We start from the raw sequence: 1,570 nt of genomic DNA on the forward strand, positions 1-1,570 counted from the left end.
AACTACTATCCCCTTCCAATATTATTATATTTTTTAGAACCAAACAATACTCTATATATTAAAATAATATTATAAACAATTCAAGAACAATATAATCAAATCAAGCAAAGCACGCGACAGTGTAAAGATACAATAATTAATTATTTAAATGATTAATTAAGCTAGCAAGCCTAGCTGCTAGTATTCAATCACAAGTCTATAATTATATTATATGTAAACTTATTATTATCTTCTTCTTGAAATTAAAGTGTGTTCGATCTATGCTTGTAGTTGTATAGTTGTATAGCACTGAATGGCTGATCAAAGATACAATAATTAATTAATTAATTAATTAACAGAACTCTCTCATCTCTAAAGACCTCTCATTCTCAAGGCCAGTGGCTAGCTTGGCTTTCTTTTTTGTCCCAAATTGTTCCTACAAAAGAAAAGAAAAAGGGTCATAATGCATTAGTAAGAAAAGCAAATGGTTATTATTATTTGGAGGATTTAATTGGTATTAAAAAATCAGAACAATCTAATAAGGGTGTACAGAATTAATCATAGAAGAATGATAATTAGATTGGTCGAGTGGACAGCTAACTCGTCTGTTTAAGTAAGTGTCGAAAATTTAAATTACACTTTATATATATAATAATTCATTTGCCAACGACACATCATTAAATAGAGTTCAAATCTGCTGCAACAAATTAACCCTTAACTTTTTGGATTGAAAATATAGTAGAAAACAAAAATTATAGAAAAATGGTATTAATTATTATATTATTGTGAGTTATAGGGGAAAGGCTTGTATCAAACGTTATGCCATAGAATCTGTAAATCTGTAAAAGAAAAAGAAAGATTTAAAAAAACTCAAAGATAAGGAACTTTGGTTCCTTTATTTGCTCTATTTATTGGCAATGATGGGGTGTGATGAATGAATACACTTTTGCAGAATACTAAGCTCTCTAACAATCAAATCAATACAAGAGAGAAAAATAATATAATGTCACCAGTTGGATTACCACCTGGGTTTAGGTTTCATCCAACAGATGAAGAGCTTGTTAACTATTATCTAAAGAGGAAGATCAATGGCCAAGAAATTGAACTTGATATCATTCCTGAGGTTGATCTCTACAAATGTGAACCATGGGAATTAGCAGGTTTCTTTTCTTTTCTTTTTTTTCCTTCTTTCTTATAATAATTAACTTCCTTTAGTTTTCTTAAGTCTTGTTTTTTTCTTTTTCGGTTTAAAACAAGTTACGCATTCAGTTTTAAACTTCTTATGTCATTTCCAAATCATTATGTCTTAAGTTCACTAGTCAACTAAATTAATTCGAAACTAATTATACATTCATGTTTTTAATTATTTCTTCCTTTGTTTTTTTTTTCCCTTTTTTCTCTCAAACGATAATATTATTCTAAATGACTCAGTACATCATTCACTTTTCTTTTTATTCCCTGTACATTTACATTTCTAAATTTCAAACATAAAAGAATTTTCATTTTTGATATCTTGCCAAAATAATAATAATAATAATAATAATAATAATAATAATAATAATAATAATAATATATAATTCTCAATTAAACT

At 26.9% G+C, this 1,570-nt stretch overlaps 1 protein-coding gene across 1 annotated transcript in view; it reads left to right on the forward strand.

Moving 5' to 3' along the window:
* Positions 917–1,570, forward strand: part of LOC107642056 (NAC domain-containing protein 86) — a 5,479-nt gene continuing 4,825 nt past the window's right edge. Inside the window, exon 1 of the mRNA XM_016345381.2 lies at positions 917–1,139. Coding sequence (XP_016200867.1) covers positions 983–1,139 — 157 coding nt within the window. The 5' untranslated portion in view covers positions 917–982. The remainder of the gene's footprint in view (positions 1,140–1,570) is intronic.

The sequence above is a fragment of the Arachis ipaensis genome, chromosome B05 (genome assembly GCF_000816755.2).
Source record: "Arachis ipaensis cultivar K30076 chromosome B05, Araip1.1, whole genome shotgun sequence".
Taxonomy (NCBI): Eukaryota; Viridiplantae; Streptophyta; class Magnoliopsida; order Fabales; family Fabaceae; genus Arachis; species Arachis ipaensis.